General features: G+C 46.6%; 1 protein-coding gene across 3 annotated transcripts; it reads left to right on the forward strand.

Moving 5' to 3' along the window:
* The first annotated feature begins 257 nt into the window (after positions 1 to 257).
* RSPH9 (radial spoke head component 9) lies at positions 258 to 25,597 on the forward strand. Of its 3 annotated transcripts, none has more exons than XM_038395652.2 (5): positions 258 to 612; positions 1,889 to 2,051; positions 2,969 to 3,098; positions 4,075 to 4,221; positions 25,325 to 25,597. In XM_038395652.2, exons 1-5 carry the CDS (start codon positions 386 to 388, stop codon positions 25,483 to 25,485), a joined length of 828 nt encoding a protein of 275 aa, XP_038251580.1. In that variant the 5' UTR covers positions 258 to 385; the 3' UTR covers positions 25,486 to 25,597. The 3 variants fall into 3 exon arrangements, with proteins under 3 accessions (XP_038251580.1, XP_043367508.1, XP_043367509.1); XM_043511573.1 differs by lacking the exon at positions 25,325 to 25,597 and adding an exon at positions 11,544 to 11,732; XM_043511574.1 differs by lacking the exon at positions 25,325 to 25,597 and adding an exon at positions 10,298 to 10,707.
* The last annotated feature ends 231 nt before the right edge of the window (positions 25,598 to 25,828 follow it).

Consider the following 25,828-nt stretch of genomic DNA (forward strand, 5'->3'; position numbering starts at 1 on the left):
TTGCCCAGGTGTCCTTTAGTCCTATGTGTGTTGCTGTTGCCATGGCATCATAGGTGTTGTGGTTGCCATGGCATCATGGGTCTTGCTGTTGCCATGGTGCCACCATCCGCCTCTGCACTGTTTCCATGTGACTGAATTTGATTAATTTTCAGTTTTGAGCAAAAATTGAGAACCCCCCCCCGCCCCGAGGTAAAGGGTTAACAAGGCAAGTACAAATTCTGTCCGCCCGTGACCTCTGACCCCAGCACCACGTGCCCTCTGACCTCCGATCCGCAGCAACGCCTCGACTCCGCCCGCTTCGAGAGACGCGTTTCCGTGGAGGCGGTTGCCAGGGAACGGGACGCGGCTTCCTGCGCAGCCGGCGCCAGCCCCCGGGAGCCCCGCCATGGACGCCCAGTCGCTGACCTACGCGCTGGACCTGGTGGCCGGGGGCGGCGGGGGCCTGAGCTCGGAGAAGCGGGCGGCGCTGCGGGCCTCGCTGCTGCTGCTGCGCCGGGACTATCGCTTCGAGCAGGTCCGGTTCTGGGGCCGCATCCAGGGCATCCGCGGGCCCTATTACATCGCCGAGGGGCTGGGGGGAGACCGCGCCGGGCCCAGGAGCCGCCTCTACAGGTGTGTGGCGTGCGTGCGCTGGGGGGTGGGGGGGCAGGAGCTGTTCATACCGGTCGGGGGGAGGCTGGATCCAGGAACTGCCCATACAGATGTGTTGGGAGGGCAGGCAGGGCTCAGGAACTATCCATGCAGGTGAGGGGGACATGGGAGGCTGGACTCAGGAGCTGTCCATCCCGGGGGGAGGGCAGACTGTCCAGGAACTACCCATATAGTCCCTGGAGGGGCAGCTTCTTTCCAAGATTTGTCCATGCAGGACACAGCAACAGGTTGTGGGGTAGAGTGGGCCGAAGAGTTACCTCTGCAGCTGAGAGGGGCTGCGGGCGGGGACGATCTGGTTTCTGTCTTTGCCTCTTACTGTGACAAGACTTTATTATGGTGTTTTATGGTGCTCATCACTGTAACATCTGAGCACCCTACAAACCCTTCATGGTTTTCTCTGCACAATTTCCCTATGGGAAGAGGATTTTACAGAGAAGGAACTGAGACACAGAAAAGTGTAAAAAGAAAAGGAGTACTTGTGGCACCTTAGAGACTAACAAATTTATTAGAGCATAAGCTTTTACACCAAATGCATCCGATGAAGTGAGCTGTAGCTCACGAAAGCTTATGCTCTAATAAATTTGTTAGTCTCTAAGGTGCCACAAGTACTCCTTTTCTTTTTGCGAATACAGACTAACACGGCTGCTACTCTGAAACAGAAAAGTATGGAAGCTTGCCTAAGAGTACGTCTACACTGTGATGAAAGACCCATGGCACAGCCATAGCTGGCCTGGGTCAGTTGACTTAGACTCACAGGACTCAGGCTATGGTGGGTCTAGGATGACCAGATGTCCCAATTTTATAGGGACAGTCCCGATTTTGGGGGCTTTTTCTTATATAGGCTCCTATTACCCCCCACTCCGTCCCGATTTTTTACACTTGCTATCTGGTCACCCTACGTGGGTCTTTTATTGCAGTGTAGACATACCCTTAAATTCACATAGGGAAGTCTGTGGCAGAGCTCGGAATAGAACCCAGACCTTCTAGTTCTTTAACCACAAGACTTTTAAAAATGTCTGTGTGATGCTGGCTGTACAATGTAGTGTTGAACAGCAGTTTCCATCCTTGCTTTAAGAAGGCAATAGTTTCTATCAGTGCACACCATTGAGTCTCTCTGCATGTCACCTATTTCTCCAATGGTTCTTGCAAGGCTCCCAGTGGGCTGCATTACATCTGAAAAGGAGGGTCCCTGTGTTTCAATAAGCACTGCCCTTTGTTGTGTTTGTGTGGCTGACAGCTTGAACTGTATGGAGTGGAGTCTTCTGCCACCAGCTACTGAGGAAATGATCACACAGACTGCAGGGCTAAAGGGCCGTTTCCAGGGGGATCCATCTTATGAGTATGATCCCACTGAGAAGAAGGGGGAAGAGAATGAGAGAATATATGAGGAGGAAGGTGGGGTAAGTACAACAGGCCATTTTCCAGACCTGTCTTCTAAGGTGTCCCCTGTCACAGTTGTTCCCAGCCTGAACTGAACAAACTTGAATTGATACTTCTTCCTGGTAATAAACCTATACCGGTTCCCAATCTGCTGCCCTTCCCAACCAGCTGTGAATGCTTTAATCATCAAGGGAATGCTTCAATATAAAGTGTTACACTTGCGAGGAACCCATCATTCATAACCGATACATGTTTGAGTGGGTGCCACTGAATGGGGGGAGTTGTAGAGAAGCAGGCAGCGCTGACTGGTGCCCCCAAAATATTGGGTACTGTTGCCTTAGAAGAAGAGCGATAGTAGTATTTCAGTCTCAACAGGAGCTCAACATAGCTCACATCTCCTTTAAGAAAATCCCTGTTCATATTGGGATGAACATGCATTTCCCTGATTTCTGTCTCTGTGGAACAGCAGCAACTTTCATTGACTACTTCAGCTAACCTTGGAGTTATAAATGGCTTGGAAACATCCTCACTTCTTCTTTCTATTTATATGAGTTAGTTGGATTCATTTCAGTTATTTTTATGTAGCATTATTTAACATTTGCATTTTGTCTCATAGCTGTGCCTGACGCTTTATATAGAAACTGAACACTCAATTGCTATTGCTTATAATCAAATGGCCAAATTCGGATCTCAGTTATGTCTGGGTTAATCCAGAGGGAAGGAATAATAGCTACTGCCCCAGTGGGTTTGACATGTCTACTCTTAACAATGTTCCCTGTTATATTGTTTCAGTAAGAATATGTGAGGTATGATCATTCTCATAATCCCATCAAATTCAAGATGATACTGTATTGTGGTTCCTACAGGCACCGAGTTTATTTCCAGTAAAAGAAACAATGAAAGCTGTGATTTAATATTTGCTTATTTTTCTTTAAAGCCCATGATCAAGGAGGAAATCCGTCTTGTAGCTACGATAGATCAGATAGATAAGGCAGTGGGTATCATCCCACGGGGTGCATTTGTGAAGACCCCGCTCGGCCCTGTCCATGAAAACAGGAATTTTGAAGGTAAATCCACATAATCTATATCAGGATTCAGGTGCATGTCTGTACTTTGAATACAAAAGCAATAAAAGAGGTTTACTTTCTCCTTTTAGCTGGTATTCTGGTTCCTGGCTTGTTCCTCTCCCTTGGCTTGGTGAACAGAGAATAGGGAATCCACTACTGCTGAATCTATTTTGGTTCATCTTATGGAACTGTTAACAGAGTTAACAAAATCACTGATACAGAGTGCATAATTCTGAGAGATGGGAGGACAAGGACTCCAAATCACGAATGGATTTGTTTTGTCTCTGAGTCTCTAAAGTTACTGAGCATAGAGTTTCCTTTATGCAGGAGTTCCCAAACTTGGTTCATGGCTTGTTCAGGGTAAGCCCCTGGTGGACCGTGAGACACTTTTTTTACCTGAGCATCTGCAGGTACGGCCGCTCGCAGCTCCCAGTGGCCACGGTTCGCTGGTCCTGGCCAATGGGAGCTGCAGGAAGCGGTGGCCTGTCCCGCAGCTCCCATTGTACAGGAACGGCAAACTGCGGCCACTGGGAGCTGCGAGCAGCCGTACCTGCGGACACTCAGGTAAACAAAGCGTCTTGCGATCCGCCAGGGGCTTACCCTGAACAAGCCGCGAACCAATCTTGGGAACCCCTGCCTTTATGCTATGGTCCATGGAGTGTCTAGCAGCATTTGGTAGTTGTAGTGCTAGAGGAATTCTCCCTCTGATTGCAGGGCTCACAGAGAGATTTGTCTTGATCAGCACCCATTGCTAATCTGGGACTGAAATTTGCATTGTCTGCAAAATCTCCCCCAACACTGTGAGGTCATCCATTTCCAGCAGGTCTCTGATCTTTCTGTGGAGCCTATGGGACAAAGCTGGAGAGAGGCTGTGGTTCTGCCGTGCACTCTGAATTATGAACAAGCAGAGAGATCTTGATATAATGAGTGTTCGATCAGATATAGTGCTAATGGTCTCCAACTGTTCATACTACAGGTCTGTCTCTGACTGAGGCAAAAAAGTTAAATTCCTATTTCCACTTCACTGAGCCTGTTAACCTGAAGAACAGAACACTCCTGCAAAAGGCTGACCTGGACCCATCCATTGACTTCTTGGACTCTCTGGAGCATGATATCCCAACAGGTAAACAGACTTTCTTAAGAGATTAGAGTCAAAGGATGGAAGGAAAGGGATAACCTCCTAGTGGCCTTCCAGATCCGAAGTGGACTAGGCCCGGGAGTTCTGTGGAGCTGGCATGCTCAGAAGGAGCCTTTTGTCTGTAATAATGGTCTCAGTTGAGCCACACTGATCTTCAAAGGAGCTCTGTCCAGCACACAGGAATATTGTGCTTTGACCCTCGCTCAAGAAATCTTAAACATTTACAGTGCCAAGATTCTCCTGATAAATATAAACCGCAGTAGGATTGTCACATCCTTAATAGAGGTAACTTCTCCTGACCCCTATGTCAGCACTCTCCTCTGCTAGAGCTCTGCATTCTCTTCTGATTAGGAAGGGGTCTGTAGCAGCTGGTGCCCTGCTGGGGCAGATAACACTGCTAGTGATAGAGGGTAGTTTATGGGGTTTGAAGTATTTCACACCTACCATCCCACCCTATATTGCTCTCCTTATCTAAATGGGCTCTCATTAACTCTAAACTCATATCTTTGAGAGGCTGGGTTCAAACTTTCCTTTGATAAACTGTAGTAGAAATGCTGCAGTGTGTAATAATCTGTTACACTGGCAGGATAAAACAAACTGCAAGGAGAAACAGGGACTACATGCATGTGTATATTACAGTGTAGGTGTAGTTCAGATCCCATCAGTCCGGTGGACAGTGTTTATTTGTTTTCTTTAATGTCCCCCAGAAGACTCATTTGGCAGAATCTTTCTCTAAAAAGATGCCAGCAGGTTGGATTTATGAAAATCTTCTGTCTCTGAAACTCTGGCCAGGATCTAGTTCATAGTTTAGAGGTTTCAGAGTAGCAGCCGTGTTAGTCTGTATTCGCAAAAAGAAAAGGAGTACTTGTGGCACCTTAGAGACTAACAAATTTATTAGAGCATAAGCTTTCGTGAGCTACAGCTCACTTCATCGGATGCATTTGGTGGAATCTCTCCTCTGTTTTTTCCACCAAATGCATCCGATGAAGTGAGCTGTAGCTCACGAAAGCTTATGCTCTAATAAATTTGTTAGTCTCTAAGGTGCCACAAGTACTCCTTTTCTTTATAGTTTAGAGGGAGAGTGAATCTTTATAAATCCCACATGCTCTGCAGATTCATTCCTTGATGCTGTATTAGGTTTGGAAGTTCACCTAGATCTACAAACATGCACTGGTTTCAGAGTAGCAGCCGTGTTAGTCTGTATCCACAAAAAGAAAAGGAGGACTTGTGGCACCTTAGAGACTAACAAATTTATGCTGTCAGCTTGTGCCACACACTCTCAAAGAAACTGCGGAACCACCTGATCAACATCCTCTACAGCAAACAGGGAAAGATTAAGAATGAGCTCTCAAAACTGGATACTCTCATAAAGAACCAACCTTCCACACAAACTTCCTCGTGGCTGGACTTTACAAAAACTAGATAAGCCATCTACAACACACACTTTGCTTCTCTACAAAAGAAAAAGGACACTAAACTCTCGAAATTACTACATGCCACAAGGGGCTACAACAGTGGTTCCCTTAACCCACCCAGCAATATTGTTAATCTGTCCAACTATACTCTTAGCCCAGCAGAAGAATCTGCCCTATCTCGGGACCTCTCCTTTTGCCCCTCCACCCCCACGAACATGATACAGTTCTGTGGTGACCTAGAATCCTATTTTCGACGTCTCCAACTCAAGGAATATTTCCAACACACCTCTAACCAACGTATTAACCCACAGGGACCTTCCTACCAACACTACAAAAAGAAGGATTCTGGGTGGACTCCTCCTGAAGGTCGAAATAACAGACTGGACTTCTACATAGAGTGCTTCTGCCGACGTGCAAGGGCTGAAATTGTGGAAAAGCAGCATCACTTGCCCCATAACCTCAGCTGTGCAGAACACAATGCCATCCACAGCCTCAGAAACAATTCTGACATCATAATCAAAAAGGCTGACAAAGGAGGTGCTGTCATCATCATGAATAGATCGGAATATGAACAAGAGGCTACTAGGCAGCTCTTCAGCACCACTTTCTACAAGCCATTACCCTCTGATCCCACTGAGGGTTACCAAAAGAAACTACAGCATTTGCTCAAGAAACTCCCTGAAAAAGCACAAGAACAAATCTGCACAGACACACCCCTGGAACCCCGATCCGGGGTATTCTATCTGCTACCCAAGATCCATAAACCTGGAAATCCTGGACGCCCCATCATCTCAGGCATTGGCACCCTGACAGCAGGATTGTCTGGCTATGTAGACTCCCTCCTCAGGCCCTATGCTACCAGCACTCCCAGCTATCTTTGAGACACCACTGACTTCCTGAGGAAACTACAATCCATCGCTGATCTTCCTAAAAACACCATCCTAGCCACTATGGATGTAGAAGCCCTCTACACCAACATTCCACACAAAGATGGACTACAAGCCATCAGGAACAGTATCCTCGACAATGTCACGGCTAACCTAGTGGCTGAACTTTGTGACTTTGTCCTGACCTATAACTATTTCACATTTGGTGACAATGTATACCTTCAAATCAGCGGCACTGCAATGGGTACCCACATGGCCCCACGGTATGCCAACATTTTTATGGCTGACTTAGAACAACGTTTCCTCAGCTCTCATCCCCTAATGCCCCTACTCTACTTGTGCTACATAGATGACATTTTCATCATCTGGACCCATGGAAAAGAAGCCCTTGAGGAATTCCACCATGATTTCAACAATTTCCATCCCACCATCAACCTCAGCCTGGACCAGTCTACACAAGACATCCCCTTCCTGGACACTATGGTGCTAATAAGCGATGGTCACATAAACACCACCCTATATCGGAAATCTACTGACCACTATTCCTACCTACATGCCTCTAGCTTTCATCCAGATCACGCCACACAATCCATTGTCTACAGCCAAGCTCTACGATATAATCACATTTGCTCCAATCCCTCAGACAGAGACAAACACCTACAAGATCTCTGTCATGCATTCTTACAACTACAATACCCACCTGCTGAAGTGAAGAAACAGATTGACAGAGTCAGAAGAGCACCCAGAAGTCACCTACTACAGGACAGGCCCAACAAAGAAATTAACAGAACGCCACTAGCCATCACCTTCAGCCCCCAACTAAAATCTCTCCAGTGCATCATCAAGGGTCTACAACCTATCCTGAAGGACGACCCATCACTCTCACAGATCTTGGGAGACAGGCCAGTCCTTGCTTACAGACAGCCCCCTAACCTGAAGCAAATACTCACCAGCAACCACACACCATTCAACAGAACTACTAACCCAGGAACCTATCCTTGCAACAAAGCCCGTTGCCAGCTCTGTCCACATATCTATTCAGGGGACACCATCATAGGGCCTAATCACATCAGCCACACTATCAGAGGCTCGTTCACCTACGCATCTGCCAATGTGATATATGCCATCGTGTGCCAGCAATGCCCCTCTGCCATGTACATTGGTCAAACTGGACAGTCTCTATGTAAAAGAATAAATGGACACAAATCAGATGTCAAGAATTATAACATTAAAAAACCAGTCGGAGAACACTTCAGTCTCTCTGGTCACACGATTACAGACCTGAGAGTGGCTATCCTGCAACAAAAAAAACTTCAAAAACAGACTCCAACGAGAGACTGCTGAATTGGAATTAATTTGCAAACTGGATACAATTAACTTAGGCTTTTATAGAGACTGGGAGTGGATGGGTCATTACATAAAGGAAAACTATTTCCCCATGTTATTTCTCCCCCCACCCTACCCCCTACTGTTCCCCAGACGTTCTTGTTAACTGCTGGAAATGTCCCACCTTGATTATCACCAAAAAAGGTTTTCCTCCTCCTTTCCCCCCCCCCCCGTCCTTCCTGCTGGTAATAGCTCATCTTAAGTGATCACTCTCCTTACAGTTTTCAGAGTAGCAGCGGTGTTAATCTGTATTTGCAAAAAGAAAAGGAGTAGTTGTGGCACCTTCGAGACTAACAAATTTATTTGAGCATAAGCTTTTGTGAGCTACAGCTCACTTCATCGGATGCATTCGGTGGAAAATACAGTGGGGAGATTTATATACACACACACAGAACATGAAACAATGGGTTTTATCATACACACTGTAAGGAGAGTGTATGATAAAACTTTACAGTGTGTATGATAAAACCCATTGTTTCATGTTCTGTGTGTGTGTATATAAATCTCCCCACTGTATTTTCCACCGAATGCATCCGATGAAGTGAGCTGTAGCTCACGAAAGCTTATGCTCAAATAAATTTGTGAGTCTCTAAGGTGCTACAAGTACTCCTTTTCTTTTTGTGAATACAGTCTAACACGGCTGCTACTCTGAAACCTGTAATCCTTATAAAACATTATCTGCTTACAGTTTCTCACTCTTTATTTCTGCCTGTGTTTTGCTGGCTTGCTAAATGCTTCTGGCTGGGGCCAAGGATTCCAGTGTGGGATATTCCCTTGTCCTGATGTCAAAAGCTCTTGTTGCCCCAAAAGCCTGGATTTTGGCTTGCCATTTTATCTCCCTTCTAGAGTAACTATCTGTGTAAGCCTCCCTCCGTGGCTATCACAGCTGAGAACTGCCCAGGATGTAAATAGTTTCCCAGACTTTGCCCAAATACATACTTTTTGACAGAGAAAGTTTGAGCAAAAAATGTAACTTTTGAGCAGAGAATGATGACATTTCAGCTCAAATTCTGAAAGTTTCAGGAAGTACTGAGTGAGTGTAAACAGGAGTAAACTGTCATTCAACTTTATTGGGAGTGCTGCTACTTGTGCCATGATCTAGAGGTGTAGCCTGAAGAGACTGCAAGGGTTTGTCTACATGGCCCGGCAAAGCACACCAGAGGGGTGAGATCTGTCAAGTGCACTAATGTGCTGTGCACTGTGACTGCCTTGTGTTGATCCTGCTGCTTCTAAAAAGTACATAGTTTGCATTAATGTTCTCCTGTTTGAAACAGAACTACATCAGCGCAAACTAGGTACCTTTCAGAGTGCAGCAGCTGGGTCTACATGGGGCAGTTAGAGTGAAACACATTAGAGCACCCTAGAAATCGGACCTCTCTAGTGCGCTTTGTCAGTGCCAGGTAGACAAGCCCTATGTCTGTCTCTGCATGTAGGTCTCCATTGAATTGACAAGCCTATCCTCTCAAATAAAAAAAGGAACAGTGCTGGTAGGGATCTGTAGTGTCTATATGTTGCACCTTCTTATTAAAGATCAGGAATATTGTGGATCACCATCCTGAACAATGCTCGAGGGCTGCAATCCCTGCTTACCCTGTGTCTTTCCCACTAGGGACAGTAATCTCTTCTTCTAAGGCTCTAGAGAGCATGCTTCCTAATGCAGAGCTTCAAGACATCTTAAATGGCCTGGCGTTGGCTGCACTGCTATATTTGCCCATTGTCTCAGGTTTTTACTTGTGTATCTATTTCTGTTACCTAGTTCTCTCCTACATCCATTCTTCATTGAGCTGTATGGCTTCATGTTTAAAAAGCTTGGCTCCTAGATGCCTCTGAAGAAAGGTAATGAGGAGTCCTTGTGCGACAAGGACTCCTCGTTGTTTTTGCGGATACAGACTAACATGGCTACCACTCTGAAATCTGAAGAAAGGTGTTAATCTTATCCTCGTGTTGTAATACTGTGCTGTAGTTCAGGTTCTGTCTGAGTTTCTCTTATAGACCCTTCTCTTCTGGGGTTCATGTTCCAGCTCTTTCTGAATCCAAGGGTACAAGTTTGTAACCTGATGGTGAAAAAGTTAGATTTTAAAGTAATGGTTTAAATGATACGCTACTTTCTTCCCTAGTGCACTATTTGGAGTTCCTTAATGTTAATGTGGGGATTATAATTCAAATACCCAGTACAGTGTTCACACCATTATATCACACCTCTCTTGCACTGCTGTTGCTGACCCTGTTCAGTGAACACAGGTCCTTCAAGCTCAATGCTGTCAATGAAGCTGGTACCTTTCACCAGCACTCCAGAGTATGTCATTCCAGGTTGTGAGAACCCAGTCTTCATGACTTGCCTATTGCTTCACTGATATGTGTTGTTGCCACCAGTCCAGGAGAGAACACCCTCTGCAGAGGTAACAGAGACGCTCACATGCAATTCAGCTCATCATCTCTATCAACAGCAGAGTTTGTGAGGATAGAGATCAAACCAGGAACTGACTGAAGGAGAGAGATCTTAAATCAGGGGCACTGCTTGAAAATGTATCCAGGTGTCAGGCCTGTAGTTGTTCTGTGAAGGCCAAGAAATCCAATACAGTATAACTGCAAACAGGCCCAAGGCAAAGCTGAACAGAATTCTTTACTCATGCTAGAACTGAAACTATAGAGCCAATGCAGGAGGCTGTGCATCCTTAGAGCCTTCCATGCTTCCACTAGAACAGAGGCAGCAAGGGCATTGGTGGTTGGCTGAGAGCCTGAGGGCTAATTTGCATAACATATAGCTGATTGCAGCTGTCTTCATCTGTAATATGCAACGGCAGCCTGAAGAGACTATAGGTCCCACCATTCAACTCCTCTTCTGGTTCTAAAGAACTAGGCCATTTTTTGGTCACATCTCTGTGTTAGACATGAAGGTGGCTGCTTTGTAGAGCTCTGGTAGCTACATTTGACCACAGGCTGCATTTTAGCCAGCCCTGGGTTAGAATGTGGGGGTAAAAGAGGGGAGAGGCAAATAACTAAATGTGTTAACTGTAGCTACCTGAGGTTACTGTAAATGTGAGTTGTTGCTGTCTCTTCTGGGAAGGCTGTTGTTGAAAATCTAAATGCCTTTAGTGGAGGTGATTCTCAAAAGCACCTCCAGCCCAGATGCAGCTGTGCACTTCCTAACAGAAGAGTTGGCCATTATAGGACTTTGTGTGGTTCCTGCACAAATCCATCATATGTTGCCTATATAAATCCAGTCACATTCCCCTGCCACTGCTTGGACTATAGAGATGATTCTTACAGAATGAGCCCATCAGGATATGGGAACAAGGCAAATATTGCTGACAGGGTCAACAAGGCATGCAGCCTCTCTAATTGCTTCCCACAGCATGCAGACCAGTCCCAAATAGGAGCTTTGAAAGTTAAAAAGACCAGCTCATGCCCTGGATGAGCATGCAGTTTGTAGAGTTTTTTCCCTCTATCTAAAACTTGGAATGGGTGCTTATGAAAATGGGACAGATAGCACAGGGCAGAGCCAGGCATAGTGCAGGTAGATGCCATGCAAGTTTGCTCTGCACAAATCTACCAAAGTCCTTCAATCTTGGCTGCACCTCCCTGTTGTTCCATTCTTGGGTTCTCCTTCTCCACTCAGCTCTGCCAATGCACCTCAGTCCTGACCCACAGCAACTATGGCCATTCCTGTCCTGGACTCCTTCCACACTGCTCAGCCAACTCTCTGAACCTGAAGCATCCCTGCCTTTCCAGGGCAGGGCCTCTCTTGAGCAGAAATTGTCAAAGCTCAGAGGTGGGTAACCCCTAAATGTATTTTTGTTGCATTAAAAACTGTGATTGGGGTTAAGGTTACCCACTTTCCCTTGATTTGAAACTAAGTAAAACTCCATCCTTGCTCTGCCTACCCTTCACTTTATTGCAAACCAGGCCTTTCCCCTCCCAAGATGCAACAAAACCTGTGTTAGCTAATTAGTCAGATTTCCATGTTTGGTTCCTCTTTGTTTCTCTGGCAGATGCTCATGCAGCTCTCATACCACTAGTTTATTTTCTAGTGCTTCAGATTGGTCTTCTTTATTCCATCTGAAGCCATCTGATCAGAATAAGGTACACACTATGTGGCTTATTGCTCTGCCTCGGTCAGGTACGTTGAAAAGTGGATCAGCTGAGTGGGAGCTGTATGAGTAGTACCCCTGGCCTTCATTGACCCTAAAAACTGCTTAAAGACAAAGGAACTGGATCAGGGGATTAAAGTATGAGTTTCCATGTCTAAAAGCAGGCAAATAAGTGTAATTGGAGCAGTTTTTATTTTTCATTGGATGCTGAGAATTTATGATGGCTTCCAAATGGATTCCATTCATAAAATGTTTGAGAATCGCTGTAGTGGGAAAGAAGCTAGACAGATATGGGAGACTGGAAAGTTGGAGGCAGAGTGAGGTTTCTGTATGAAGTCTAGGAGGTGGACGGAAAAGCAGCTAACACCAGATTAATAAAACACACAGTGGTAAGATCAGGGAACCAACTGCAGGAGTGCAGCAAACAGAGTTCTATAATGGGGTCCCTTGCTTTCCTTATCTTTAGTATAAAGGTGATACCTAAGGAGACTACAGGTCCCAGCATGCTGTAATATCTATCTGTCTAGTTATATGTATATTTCCATAGCTCAGCTAGTGATGCTAATTCTCATGACTGTATTGTGAGTCTCATGATATTTGATGCTTTTCTCAAAGCCCCACCTGTTAGAGGAAAGTGATCATGTGAGAATCTCATCTCGCTTTTAAAAAAAAGTAATTTCTGGCCTTAATGATCATAGAGAAAAGTATGAAAATGTGAACCCTACAGTCTCAAAAAACAGAAAGCAAATAAAAAGCCCCAATATGTATTATTTTTTTTAAATCTTACAATATTTAAATGAACCTCTTGAATTTTGGAGGCCTCTTTCATGATTTCTGAGCATGTGGTGGTGATGATACTGATAACCACCATCATGGCCGTCCCTAGGGGGTTGCGGGGCCCGGGACATAGGGACCGAGTTTCTAATCTGCCGGGGGGTGGTCCCCCTGGCTCCGCCCAGGCCCTGCCCCCACTCCACCCCTTCCCCCCAAAGCCTCACCCCACTCCGCCCCACCCCACCTCTTCCCACCCAGTTCTGCTCCCTGCCCCGCACACTTTGTGTCCTCGCTCCTCCCGACAGCACCTCCTGATGTTGCGAAACATCTGATCTGCAGCAGGCAGTAGGTGCTGGGAGGGCGGGGGAGGCGCTGATCTGCAGGGCCCACTGGCAGGCAGGAGGCACTGGGGGGGAGGGGGAGGTTCTGGTAGGGGGGCTCCTCCCCATTTGCCTGCTCACCCTGCTCGCCCACCCACCTTCTGCCTCACCTCCCTGTCCTCAGGGCCCCCCAAAGCACAGGGCTCGGGGTGGTCGCCCCGATTTGCCATACCCAAGGGACGGCTCTGGCCCACCATAGTACTGATCATGCAATTCTCCATTTAGCTCCAAATGGCTAGGCTGCTGGAGCATTGCATGCTGGGACCTGTAATTTTTGCTGCCATATCTCTGTATTAAAGGATAAGGTTGTCTGGTCCAGTCTAAGCAGACAATTTGCTCAATTTTATGCATGTTAGGTGTAGCCTTTGAGATTCTGGCAAGATGTCAACGTTCGGCAAAGTTTGGGTATCCTGGGTAACAGCATTTCAGGAACTAGTGCTGAAACAGTTTTTCACATAGCAGGAGGCAAAGGAAAGAAGTTTGGAAAGAGAATGATGATAATTCTTAACATACCTGTTGAACTTTCAGTTGACCTAATACTGTACAGATATGAACTAATTGTCACAATGAGGAAAGGAGAAATGTGTGAGCAGATTTCAACTTCATGGGCACGACTGAGAAGTGAAAATGAATGGGAGCTAACTACTGATGGACAGAGACTGTGTACACAAGTGATTGGAGAGAACAGGAAGGGGCATGAGTATCTGATGTGCAAAGGTGGCTTAGGAGGAAGTGAAACAGGAGATCCTGGGGATGGGGAATACAGTTATTTTATGGCTCAACCCCAAGGGAGTAAGTTGAAACTAAGAATTTGCTACCGATCACTGGATCAACTAGAGCACAGCTGTGAAGTTAATGGCCATCAAAAAAGGCTGTGACAAAAAACAGTGGGGCAAATGAGGGTGTTCAGCTCCGTATCCCTTCGCTGGAGTTCAGCAACAGGAAGTGGTAAATGCAGTGAAAGACTTGTAGAGATGGTGTAGTCTGGCTTTCCTCGCACAAAATGCAGTCTGCTAAAGGTGGAGGAGTGTGGGGAAAAGAATCAGTGACACTTGACTAGTCTCTTGGTGAGAGTGAAAGGGGACCCAGTTGAGATGCAGTTCCTTGCAACCTGACCTGAACCCAACATGATCCAACTACAGGTGTTGGGTTTGGGTCAGGTCTTGTCTGAAAACAACCCAAACATCTTGGACTCAGGTTCTCTCTGATCACCTCCTCCTGCCCAAGCGATCAGTGTGGCAGGGGCTGTATGCCCTGCTCTGCCCAACTGCTGGCTCTTTGCTGTGCTTTCTGTGTGCTGTGGAGTGTGTGTGCCAATGAGTCGCAGTGCCTCTCACACTGCAGCAAACACAGCGCAGCAAGGCAGCAACTGCCAGCAGCAGTAGGGCACAAAGCTGCCACTGCCAACCCCATTGGGAAGAGGTGGTCAGAGATGGATCATGGGCATTGAATGTGTGGTGTGGGGAAGCACCCATCGGGCCTAGCCACTGCTGTCTCAGCACATGGGGGGATGAACTGAGATAAGACTCCCTGTGGTTTAACTGCAGAACATATATTAGAGAGAGGTTTGGGGGGAGGCTCCCTGCTGGCTCTATATAGGCAGGATGGACCAAGATGGGGCTCCTTGGCCTCTTTCTATTTCAAGATTCACCAGGGGGATGGGGAGAAGGAGATTACTTAATGGAATCCACATAAACAGAAACTGTTCCAGCTCCTTTCCAAAGAAAGTGTGGGGGGAGCTGGCAGCTACTCGTCCCCAGGCACCACCGCTTCACAAGGAAATGTTGTTGCCCCATAGTATTCCTGATGCAGCACTGCATATGAAGTGATTTGTGACCACCACTTGGCCCCATGCTTGTGCGTTAGCCTATCCTTAAACTCTCCTGACAATAGCCTGGTGAAATCAGGGATGTAATTGCCTCTGAACTTGGCTTGCACACACTTTATCTGCACACTGAAAGCCAGGACTTAAAGAGCTTTGCACACGGAGGAACTGCATTCTTGAGCGGGAGATAGAGCCTCTCTGTGCGTTTGTTTCAGCCACGCTCACAACACCGTTTTGGTGGTGGTTTCATGACAGCCTGGAAAGCCCCAGGTGCTGGGAGTGACAGAGCCAAGAGACATGAACCTGCTTTATCTCCAGGCATTAACGCAGCTAATTAACTCCCTTTCAAAGCCCCCCTGGGGTGATTAATCCCCTATCAGCCTCCATCTCCAGCCATTCAAAGAGTCTGTGTCTGCTGAGGCATTTACGGCCCCCAGCTAGCCTGTAGAGTGCAAGACAGCCTGTTATCGGGGCTCTAAGACAAATGGCTGCCTATCTCCCCAGTGGCCTTGCAAAATCCAGCAAAGTGCTATGCTGTGCTGGCCACCTACTTTCCACCAGCCTCCCCTCTCTGCTAACGTTTCACAGATGTGACCTGAGCCCACCCCTTTCATTGCTTAACAATAAGCAGCACCACCCTAGCCCTGTGAAAGCTGAGTGAGAGCACTTTATTTTTCAGCCTGCCTAGAGCCACACAGGGACAAGGCTTTTCAAGCTGCTTCACCAAAATCCAAACTAAAAGGCCCATAATGAATGAGGGGGCAGTGCTAGAAAGAAAAGGATGCTTTAAAGCAGGAGTGGCCAAAGTATGGCCCAAGTTCTCCAATGTGGCCCATAGCCATCCTTATTCCCAGAAAGGAAGGGCGATCCTTGGAGACTGTGTGTCTGACAGCCTGAGATACTGCAGCCCATGGGGTTACTTGCCAGTTAGAAGGCTATTTTGGTTAGGGTGACCAGGTAGCAAGTGTAAAAAATCAGGGCAGGGGGTAGGGGGTAATAGGTACCTATATAAGAAAAAGCCCCCAAAATCGGGACTGTCCCTATAAAATCGAGACATCTGGTCACCCTAATTTTGGTAAACAAGCAATAACACGACGACACTGGTCAGTACCACTGACGAGTGTGCCCAGAACTTTTGGGAGCCTTCAGAGCTGGGAATCAGACCCAAACAGCCAGGGCAGTGGGTTACAGGACTTGACCAAGGCACTAGTTTTGGCTGTACTGTACCTGGTTTCCTCTTTTTAACAAAAATCAAGCATCCATGGGGTAAACTGCTACACCTCACATCTTCCAGCAGGGGACAGTATGGCATCAGTATCAGTGCTGAGTATATAAAAGGAAATCATCAAAAAGTAAGGTTTCAGAGTAGCAGCCCTGTTAGTCTATATCCGCAAAAAGAAAAGGAGTACTTGTGGCACCTTAGAGACTAACAAATGTATTTGAGCATAAGCTTTCGTGAGCTACAGCTAGTCTCACAGCTAGTCTGTTAGTCTCTGACAAGTACTGCTTTTCTTTTATCAAAAAGTAAAATGAGCAGGTCTAGTATTGAAGAGAGCTTCAGACTTTTTGTGAAGAAGGTGAGGACAGAGAGACCAGACTGCGTGTGATATATTGACCTGTCAGAGAAGAGCTTTATCTGTTCCCCTACAGGTTAGACAACTTCCAAGAAGGGCTGTTGGGCTTTTGCACTAGTGTGCACGTGTGCACATGTGAGCGAGAGCATGCATATGTTCAGTTCCTCCATAGTTTTCCCCTTCAAAGGCTCTGCATCAGCCCTACCCATCCTTCTTGCCAAGTGGAGAGGAGTCTGGAGTCGCTTCAGAACTTGTCAGTGCCACTCCCAAGGGAGCTGCTCAACGTGACACAAGATGTTCCCTCCTGGAGCTGGGCACTGCCAGCTGAGGAGTTCCGGACTGGACTGGAATCCCTTATGAGGCAGCACAGCAGGAGAACTCCAGAGGCAGCTAGTATTACAGTTTTGGACTTGCTGTCCACAGTCTGCTCTGATTTCTGGATTAATGTCTGTTTTCCTTGGGCTTGGGTTCTATGCATAAAGAGGTGTATTTACTATCTTTGGGTCCCAACTCTACATCACTTCAGGGGGCTTGTTTAGCCAAAGGCCTTGGCTGAGTTTATACTGGAGCAGGGTTGTCCATCAACCTTTGGGCTGTGGTGGAGGCTTTCACTGTCCTGATTGCTACAAGGCGATGATGAAGCCAGAGACAAAGAGTCTTTGCATCAGCTTTCCAGGGATTGTATTTAAAGTTCTTTCTTCCTCAAAAAAACAAAAACAAACAAAAAAAATCCCACTCAGTCTCCATTTTGTTTCCTGGTCTCTTGTTCATTCAGCTTTTGCTAATGCCTTTTTTGTTGACCTGACAGGAAATGCAGGAATAGCCTCTTAGACAGAACCATATGTTCTGGCTTATCACCACATAAATCAGTAGCGGAATAAACCTTATTCTGGGGAATGATGAGACATTACATGAAGGTGAAGCACTAGGGCAGTAACAGTGTTACTGGACATTAGAGAAAGCTTAACCAAGACAGCGTTTGCTAGGAACAATCTGCATCTGATGCAGCTTCACGTGCGATGTGGCAAACTGTGCCTGCTCCCAGGTTGGCATTGACATCAGCTGCATTTATATTTTCTCCTAGCTATTTATTGTTTTAATGGCTGCTCAGGGTAGCAGAGCTGTGCTGCATGCCCCACAGACTGCTAGTCAACAGTTAAATTCTCTCTTCCCATCCCTGACCGATGGAATTATCGTTCATTAGTTTGACTTCCCATCATAGGTGACTGTTAATGCCAGACTATGGAAGAATAGCTGAAGATTTATTGTGCAAAAATAATCTGGAAGCAATGGGACATATCTTCCCCCTCTGGGGCACAATGCAGAAGGGATGGAAGGCAAAGAAATCCTACTTCTTTGGCTGTAGAACTTGTGGAAGAAAGGGAGTCAACATGACACTGACCTGTCCCTTCATACCCTAGAAACGCTTCTATACAAACATCATGTGGGTTGGGGCCTTGAGGGTTTACGGGATATGTGGCTGCATGGAGAGTGGAGAAGTTTATGGATGTCACCTTGTGACACAATTCCCTGTGAAACTGGCAAACCTACAGGGAAATTCCCACTAAAGTTAATGCAGAGTCTGTTAGCATGAAAACTCCCAGATTCTGACCCATGACCTCTATTCCTATTAGGAAGGGGAGGGAATAGTCTGGGTGTGTGAGTTGGGGAGGGGGGACTCCTGAGCTCCTCTTCTAGTCCTGCTAACTGGATGAGTTGGGAGCTGTGTGAGTGGCTGCCTCTGTGTAACTCTTCCCATCCTACGGGTTTTTCCACAGAGCTGTGAATGAGATATGCAGCGAGTGCACTGAGTCTGAATCACAGTTTATGCTGGTGCATGCTAGCACAGAAGCCAACACACAGTCCTTTACTGTAGGATAATTTCCAACATTTGCCCCAATCCATCCCCTACTTGTCATAACTACATCCTAACAGTGGCCAACACTTTTTGATCAAGTGAGGTAGAGACTTACAAGGCAGCCATAATCTCCTCTGAGTCAGACAAATATTCTCTGTTGGTTAAGAAAGAGACAGTGACCGAAAATTCTGAGGGGAAGAAAGATCCTAAGGCTGGAACAAAGCTGCCCATTGCGCCTTTTCATCGAACTGTTAATCTTTCTTTCAAAAACGTCACATTTGTTCAGTAACAAAAGCTTAAAAGAAGCTGAATTGAGCCTGAAAACCAGCAGCAAGATTTAGAGGAAGCGTCTTTCATTCAGAGCAAGGAGGGGTGAGAGACTCCTTCTTTTTCTTGCCTGTAACCAATGGGATCACAGGAATCCACGAAGGTGACGGATTAATGCAGGGGCTCCCCAGGTAGATGCTACGTGACTTCTGGCACGCTCCAAAAACGTTTCCACAGCGACCAGCTGAGCAAGAAATATGGAGTGTAATGGAATCCAACGGAAGCCTGCACTTGAGGAGGAGGAGGAGGAGGAGGAGGGTGCTTTGCAACTCTAAGAGATTCCTAAACCCACCATACAGGGCACACGATGAAGTGTCGGGTTGTAGTAATCAAAATCACAGCAGCTAGGAAGAGACTGGCATTGTAAACATCCTGCCCCTTCAGCTTTAATTCTGCTGTTTCCCAGTGCAAGGCTCCATTCCAGATCCCTGTTCCTGAGCCTTTCTGTGCAAAGTCTGCATCCTTCTCTTTGGCAGAAATGCAGCTAGTGGGGGAATTTTAGCCCCTTCCTGAAGATCAGATGGTGTTAGACCAGTTGGGCTGGGTGTGAATCTCACAGGCACCTGAGCAATGTGATTCTGGGAAGCAGGGGCTCCTCCTTTCCATAAGAAAGCAGATACCTTGTTTTTAACTGAAATGCATTATCTTTTGTAATGAAAAATAGTTCACAATAGGAGAGAAAATGTAGAGAGAAGGCCGTGAAGTGAAAACTTTTCCCCTAGAACTTTTGGGTGTAATTGCATTTAGGTAACAGGGATGTCGCAGGCATTAGGAACAGGCAAGAACCCTTTTTGGCAACATTCTACTCTTTGTAGACTCCACTTTCCTTTCTTTGGTGGGTTTTTTATAGCATTGAACCTCTGGCCAGGCTGTGTTTTAGTTTAGTTTTTATTAAGAAATTTAAATGGGGAGTTTTAAATGTTTGACTATAGCTGAACATGTGGGATGCAGGTGGCATGGTGGGCAAGTGGGAGAGATTCAGCTTGCAGCCGGTGAGTGGCATGATGGGGCTGAGCCCCACAGGGAGTAGTAAGGATTTGCTCTACAGCTAGTATGCAATGTGAGAATGCCCGTGGGCATAGAATTCCACCAAGAGCTAGAGCGGGGAGCCCTTTCATTATGGCCCACTACTTTGCAGATAGTGACAGTGAAGTAGGAGTGTGAAACTCTCCACAGTGTAGATCTTTTGTCACTATTAGAAGTGGAAGCTAAGGGTGATGTAGGTGTGGGTGATGCACTATCAGAGCTAAATGCTTGTGGCTATGAAGGATGTGCGGTTGCTTTAGAAAGGAACCTGGCCATGCTGTCATGTGTATGGATACTAACATTTGTGCTGTTGACCATGTCCTCAGTTTCTCCCCCAGAAGTGGCAGAATTGCAGTGGTGTAAGGTCTTCTTATATCCGATGTTAGTGGTGAATGCAGCCATGCTGTTCCCTCTCTAGCCATAAGAGCTTTTCTCCTTTTAAGAGGAGCTGGTGCTGTCACTTCTATTACCCTATAGGGACCTTTTAGGACATGACGCCTCTGTATCAGAGTCACGTTCCATATAAAGCTGCCTTTTCTCAGCATCACCCCCAAATGAGGAGCACTGAACCACTTCCAAAGTAGCAGTGCAATTGGAGGTTAGCTTGAAAGTGGCCCATACACTGGGGGAAGCTCTTCTGCAAACATTGTTTAAAAAGCCTCTCCCTCTACAGTTACCCTTGCACACTCCCTGTTGCTCTGTGAACAAGGTTCAGCACAGAGCTGAGACAGACACGGAGGTTGAGACAGGGATTTCTATCTATGATCGGAAAGGAAGAAGCTGAGAGGGAGGTTGACTTTTGAAATGCAGCCCAGGTATCCTGGCAGCTCTCAAAGGGCCATAAAAGAGGCAGTGGTTTAACACTGGTTGGTTGAGCTTCAAAACATTTTATTGTTTGGAAAGATGTAAGGAACTCCTCAACATTCCTGCCTGTGTTTGGAGGGGCGGAGGCTGCAGCTTGCTCCAAAGAGGGAATAGGAAGCTCCAGATCTTCATCCAGAGGATATTTTTCCCATGCTCTTTCCTCCCACACAGCAGCGCCCTCCCTTCCCTTCTGGAGCTGCGACAGGCAATAGTTTCAGCACACAGACAGTGCTTGGCTTATTTACCTTTGGCGGGTGCAACTTAAAATGTAAATTGTCCTTTTTTTTTCTCTTCATTTTAAAGAACGGAAACTTAAACTGAGCAGCATTATTGTGGGAAGCTTCCGCCACAAGCTCAGTGATTCTCCAGGCCCCTGCTTCTTGGGGAACCACTGCCTAGTTACTGCCAAACAGTGGGGTCAACCCCAGGTGTGTGTGAGATTTAGTTACAGCACAGGCCCCATCTGACAGAACTGTGCCTTACAAGCAGTAGTATTTAATGCTACTGAAAGCCACTTTTTACCTGCCAGCTATTAAGTCTATTTAAATTTCCCCTGCAGTGCAAATGATTTTTGTATTTCCCTAGTACCTTCCATCTGAGAACCTCAAAGCACTTATCAGACTAATGAATTAAACCTCACAATCTTCCCATGAGGTAGGCTTTAGCTCTATTTTACAGAGAAGGAAACTGAATGAAGTACTGAGTGGAATAACTCATACAGACTCGTGCTGAGTCAGTGGCAAGAATAGAACCTAGGAGTCCTACCTCTTTCTTCATCTTATGCTTTAACACAAGACCAGCCTTCTTCCCAGATGTGACCTCAGTGGAGGGCCAGTTCACAGCACTAGGAAAGACCCCTGCATGGTGTGAATGAAGCATTTAATTTTCTTAATTCTCGGGAGCTGTTGTAATACCTTCTCTCAAAGGGGAAAGAAAGGGATATTCTTCCCATTCGACTGCTCTCTGATCGTGCTCAGATGCTGGTGATTGATTTCTAAAAGAGCAGGCTTAGGGTGATCTATGACACGCTTATTTGGAAAACTCCTGCATGAAAAGGTGGGTTTTGCATTGTTGTATCAAGATGGTGAGATCTGAGCTCAGCCTGCTCTCTGGTGAATGAGAGCTCCATAGTTACAAATCCTCCATGGAGAACACTCCAGCCCCATGCTTTCTGAGTTCAAACCTGCTCTCTCTCACCGGAAGCATCCTTTTTTGAGTGCATCTCACACAGTAGGTTATGGAAAGTCAGGCTCTAAGATAGCTGAGCCCCAAATCCACTTAAAGCTAAGGACCAAGACATCAATACATCTGAAGTTTGATTAGCAGGTAGGGTAGAGCGCAGAGCTCTGTTTTGATGTCCTCTCCTCAAAAGGCAGACAGCCACACAGTTGACCAGTTTCAGTTTCTGAATGGCCTTTAGCATTAGTCCCAAGTAGAGAGCATTGCAGAAATCCAGTCGGGAGGAGATAGATGCATAATGCACCGGCTTGGGCTGTATAAGAGCGGAATGACTACAGCTGTCTGGCCATCAGAAGATGAAAGAAAGCATTTCTGGCCACATCTATTTTTGCATCTAAAATACTTAACAATGGTAAGCCTGCTCACTACTTTGTGCATGGATGTAAAGATAATCTTAGTAGATGGTGAGACCATAGTTCCAGGAAATGCATCCTCCTACCAGCCAACATCTCCTCTGTCTCGTTAGGCTTGATCTCGAGTCATCTACTTTTTGTCCTGAGCTGCATTTCACAGGGTATTGAATCATTAGGGGCACTGCATTGTCTGCATTTGTCAAGACGTAGGCAAAGTGGGGGATCAGCTGCACAGTGGTGAGATGGAAGAGTACAGCATCTCAATTCATCCAGTGGCCATACAGACATGAAATGACAAGACTGAATCCTGTAAGACTTTCCAGATGTGAAGGATCTCAGGAAGGAGGAGCAGCTGCCCATCACAGCCCTCAGGGATCTAGCAGAAAGAAGTGAACCAAGCCACCCATTACGTACAGACTGGGGCTTTTTGCTTGTTCTGGAAGCAGCAATAACTGATAGACTCTCAGTCTAGCTGAACTATGGGCCAGTAGGAGCCTGACAGTTCCAGCTGCTGTCTTTCTGATTTGGGCCTGATGCCTTATAGCTGCTTCTTGTTTGGATTGGGGAGATTTACCAGTAGCCCTTCTCCCCATGCATTTTACCTCTCGCTAGCCCAGGGGTGGGCAAACTCTTTGGCCTGAGGCCACATCGGGGTGCCGAAACTGTATGGAGGGCTAGGTAGGGAAGGCTGTACCTCCCCAAACAGCCTGACCCCACCCCCTCCCACTTCCTGCCCCCTGACTGTCCCGCTCAGAACCCCCGACCCATCCAACCCCTCCGCTCCTTGTCCCCCTCCCAGGATCCCCCCACCGCTAACTGCCCCCCTGGGACTCCACCCCATCTAACCTCCTCTGCTCCCTGTCCCCTATCCACATCCCCGCCCCCCTGACAGACCCCCTGGGACTCCCACACCTATCCAACTGCCCCCTGTACCCTGACTGCCCCCGGGATGCTGGTGGCACGGCAAGCTGAGGCTGCAGGGAAGGAGGAACAGCAGGGAAGGGGCCAGGGGCTAGCATTCCCAGCTGGGAGCTCAAGGGCCAGGCAGGACAGTCCCGCGGGCTGTAGTTTGCCCACCTCTGCTCTAGCCATTGCAGATTTGGTGTTGCAACCCATATTTTCTTCTCCAGGCAGTTCCTGGCCCCTAGTGCTGAATCCTAGTTAACACTCCTGCCACCTCCTCTCTGGTGGGTTGTTCCCAGAAAGTTCTGTCAAGTATAAAACAAACAGCGGCTCAGAGCTTCTCACTTCCAGGAGAAACTGCATTTTCACACTGGCTCCTAACCTTCTCAGCAAAGCCAAAGCACAATTAACACTGAAACTAATCCCCACTCTAAAGGTGGTGCCAAGAAAGGCTCAGGAAAATTAACCTTTTCTATAAATCACTCAGAGCTTGGAGGCAGCTCTGAAAAGTGTCCCTGCCTTTCACTTTTCTCTTCTTTCCTCTCACTCAGGACGTACAACAGGGCAAATCTTCCATCTTGGAGCTGGAAATCTTTTCTCTGTCTTCATGTAGCATTCTGGGAAGAGAGTCTAGTTCTTGACCAGTTGCGGATTCCTGTTCCCAAGACTGCTAGAGGCTTGGATCCAAGGATTGAGATGAGCAGAGCAAGTTGCTCCAGGGCTTAGTACTCCACTCCAAGTTAGCCTCCTGAGATCAGCTATATAGCTAGCTCAGGTACCATATAATAATAGCAGAATGCCAGTGCTGCTTTAGTTAAGGTTGAGAACTGCTCTCTGTTTAAAGGTCGACTTAACTGGATTGCCTTGAAATCTGATGTGCTTCCTGGAGACGAGGGGTAGAGTCAACCAAATTTGGGATCAGTTGTGTAAGAGGTTCTCAAGAAATAGCCCACTGGAGAGAAAAAAAGAAGCTATTTTTAAAGTTGACAGAGTCTACCAACTTTCTTGTGTGCAGACATAGGATCAAACCATGCCTGTGATCATGGCCAAAATGGTGTCAATCACTCATCGTTTAACCCGACTAGTGCAAGGCACCCACTAAGCCCTTTGCAGGAACACAACTGAAAACAGTATTTGAAAGAGTTTGAAATCTAGATATGCACATACCTAACACTCATGAGCCAAACAGATTACACTTTGAAGACAGACAGCCCAAGACAGTTGCTAGCCCGCCACAGCTCATCAGACCTGTGTGACTCAAGGGGACATCAAACTTGAGCAACACTGAGGCACTGTAAATTCAAATCTGATACTTGCCAGAAATCGGGGTGGGGTGGGGAATAGACATTGCTATGATCTGCCTGTCAAAGGTGTTTCTTTTTTTTTTTTAGTTTGGGGAAATGTAATCTGCATACAGCAGAAAACTCAGAAGGCATTCAAATTATTTTTGAAAAGAAAAATGACAGGTGAATGCTTGGGGGAGGACGGGAGGGAGGGGAGGCTGCAGAAACAGAAGAGGAAAATGGGAATGAGTGGGAGGGGAGGGGAGAGGGGTTGAGGCACTCAGGTCATGGGGGAGGTAGGTATTGGGAGGGCTGCTACAGAGGTGCGTGTTATGGGTTTAAAGTTGCATAGCTCTGTACCTTACCTCTGTATTTCCTGGTTTTCAGAATTTTACATTCTGGAAGGACATAAAATACCAGCATGCAATCTTAACTCTGCATTAACAATTTTTTTTTTTTTTTTTTGGTCAGTGGGTACAGAGCCCCACGTTAAAATAACTACTGCCTCTTAGCAAACAGAGCCAATAATAGAATCTGCTGACTCTTAGGCTCAGATCACACACCGGTACCTCTCATCACACCATAGCTGTGGGAAAATGCTGAGTGAAACTAGAGGGGAGTGCCTGGAAATAGAAAGGCAGCCTGGAGTGCTAGGGTGAGTGGTGTGGAAGGGTTCAGAATTCTTTGTCCTTCTGGTATGGCAGATCCTTTGATATCCCCAACACCCATAAGGTAGCAGAGTCCCCACTGTGCTAGCTCAGCCTTGTGTACCATTTAATTCACCTCCCTGTGCTAGCCAGGCAGCAACCCATTGGGATCGCTCCTTGATCTTAGCACATATCACTTCAGGAAGGGTGTCTCGCATTTGTGCTGACTCTCAGCAGCCACATTGTTGTTATGTAGGATCCTGGAGCATCCAGCTGGAGAGGGGAGGCAGCCTGGTGGTTCTGAGGAGCTTGCTGTGGCCAGGACTGACATTCTACCACACCCCCATGACTAAACAATATGGCTATATCTACCTTGGCACAGGTGAGAAGAACATAGACCTGCCCTTCATGCTGTGAATTGCTCACCCAATCTGAGGATTCAAGTGAAGAGGTGTCACATTTAGATTTTATACTTGGGGATTTGCAGTTATTGTTCTAATAAACCTGTGTGAAACCTCTGCACCTGTCAGCAGTTTTCTGTGCCCCAGAAAGAGTCCTGAGGATTTCCCTAATGCCTCACTGCGTGTATTCTTAAACCTAGGCCCCGTCTGAGTGCTCAAGCATTGTGTGCCAGATCTTATTCCTAGACAGCGTGAGCGAAGGTTGATTGTAGCATGTGAATGTAAATAGAAAATAAGGCTTCTGTCTTAATATCAGAAGGAAAAGCTGCTGCATTCTAGGTCTTGCCTACACTCACGGC

The sequence above is a fragment of the Dermochelys coriacea genome, chromosome 3 (assembly GCF_009764565.3).
Source record: "Dermochelys coriacea isolate rDerCor1 chromosome 3, rDerCor1.pri.v4, whole genome shotgun sequence".
Taxonomy (NCBI): Eukaryota; Metazoa; Chordata; order Testudines; family Dermochelyidae; genus Dermochelys; species Dermochelys coriacea.